Here is a 1,906-nt window from a genome sequence, read left to right as displayed (position 1 = left end):
CTCTTCCGATCTGGCGGGGTGCTGGGGCCATGCACCCACTGGTCGTGCCTCCCCCAGCCCCACTCCCCGGCAGAGGTCCCGGCGGTGCTCAGGCCCCTTGTGCACCTCAAGCTTGGAGCAGCGGGCTCCCACACATGGAGCGTCCTCAACCCCGGGGACAGCTTCCCTGCAGAGCGACTATCTTATCTGTCCCTTTGCAGAAGGTCTCCTCCTGCTGTCGTGATGGTGCCTGGGGTTTAAGAGTCTAGGAGTGGAGGAGCTGGACCCACTGATGGGGTGGAAACACTAGCAAATGTCTACAGCGCTTTTATTCATGGAGGCCAGGGCAACTTTCTCCATTTTATCTTTACTTCTAAAGGGAAGAAGAATGCTTTTCCCCTTTCTCTTTCAAGCACTTACTTCTAAAAGCCCAGTGCTGACAGCTTGGGAGGAAGCCCGTGTGGCACAGGCCACTTTGCTCCAGGCGGCGTGGCACCCACAGAGCTGACGGCCGGAGGCCAGGCCCTGGGCAATCAGGGTGCCTCCGTCGAGAGGCAGCCAAGTGTGAGCCCTGGAGGTCAGCAGGATGGGAGCAGGCCCGGAGGCAGAGCCCAGGACGGTGTCGTGAGTCACGGCCGACCCTGACCCCCACTGAGAGCATGAGGCAGCGGGGCAGGCACCCAGATCTCAGCCCGTTCTCAGCCTCGGGGCAGCTGGCAGTCTGAACCGGAGGGTCCTTGGGAACGGGAGCCCCGTGTGCTGCAGGGGCCCAGTGGCTCTCCTGGCCTCAATCCAGCGGCCTGGAGCCCCCACCTATACGTGTGACAGCCAGCCAGGCGGCCCCAGTGGAGCTGGTCCACTGAGAACTGTGGTCCTGGCAGTGGGAGCCCAGCTCAGCTTCTGTGATGAGGTAACGCCCGTCAGGGTGCAGGCTTCCTGCCAGGGCCGTCCTGCTGGGGCCGTGCCTGCTGACCATTGAGGGAGTGTACGTGAGCATTGCGGGGTCCTGGGCAGGGCTGCGGGGGCCCCACTCACCGTCTGCCACGAGCCGTGGTTGATGACAGGCCCGCTGCTGGTGACGCGGCCCACGCCCTGGTAGCGGAGCTGCAGCTCCAGCCGGCCAGCCCGCAGGCCCAGCACGATCCAGGTGCTGTCCCGGTGGCCTCCAGCGAAGAACAGGATGCCCTCGGGGTCGAAGGTCCTGAAGTCGAACTCAGCCACCAGTCTGCGGGCCGGTGGGAACAAAGCATCACCGTAAGCTGCGGCGTGTGGCCCTTCCCGGCATGGGATGGCCCGGCCTCAGGAGGCGCCAGGTGGGCAGGCTGGGAGCCATCTTCACGCTGATGCTGGCAGTGAGTCGCTGGGCAGGGAAGGGCGGCACCAGCCCTGAGACCCGTGTGGCTGTGCTGGGCAGCAGGTCCCCTGACCAGGCAGCCTTGTGCCCATGTCCCCTCGGGGCTGGATGCCCTCCTGCCCTCTCACCTCGTGGGCTGCAGCCGTTTGAAGAGCAGTTTGATCACGGGCATTGCGCTGAACATGCGGCCCAGGTACAGGGAGTTCACGCTCTTGGCCACGTTGAAGGGCACACAGGGCAGGATGTCCTGTCGGGGCGGGGGTGGCGGCTGTCAGGCGGGGGCGCCGAAGCCCGGGCCCTGCTGCCCCCGCCCGCCGCCCGGGACTACCTCGCACGTGCTCATGTCCTGGGACAGCTTCAGGCCCCCGCGCCCGTCGCAGTGGCAGGTGTAGCTCCCCGGGGAGTTGGCGCAGACCTGCTCGCAGCGCCCCTCCACACACTCGTCCGTGTCTGCAACCACAGGGAGCCCCTGAGCCCGGGGGCCGCCAGCGCCTGCCCCATCGCACCTCGGCAGATGCAAGGCCCAGCGTCGAGCCCTGGGCGGCCCAGGTGCGTGGCTCCCACCGGCTCCTT

General features: G+C 66.4%; 1 protein-coding gene across 1 annotated transcript in view; it reads right to left on the bottom strand.

Moving 5' to 3' along the window:
* GAS6 (growth arrest-specific 6) overlaps nucleotides 1-1,906 on the bottom strand; it is a 17,041-nt gene that overhangs the window by 5,105 nt on the left and 10,030 nt on the right. The window contains exons 7-10 of the mRNA XM_010831533.1: nucleotides 1,662-1,903; nucleotides 1,462-1,580; nucleotides 796-1,204; nucleotides 480-630 (exon numbers count right to left, since the gene is read on the bottom strand). Of these exons, the coding sequence (XP_010829835.1) occupies nucleotides 480-630; nucleotides 796-1,204; nucleotides 1,462-1,580; nucleotides 1,662-1,903 (921 nt within the window). The remainder of the gene's footprint in view (nucleotides 1-479; nucleotides 631-795; nucleotides 1,205-1,461; nucleotides 1,581-1,661; nucleotides 1,904-1,906) is intronic.

This window comes from Bison bison, unplaced genomic scaffold (genome assembly GCF_000754665.1).
Source record: "Bison bison bison isolate TAMUID 2011002044 unplaced genomic scaffold, Bison_UMD1.0 scf7180017864527, whole genome shotgun sequence".
In the NCBI taxonomy this organism is placed as follows: Eukaryota; Metazoa; Chordata; class Mammalia; order Artiodactyla; family Bovidae; genus Bison; species Bison bison.
This window is presented reverse-complemented; position numbering and strand designations above follow the sequence as displayed.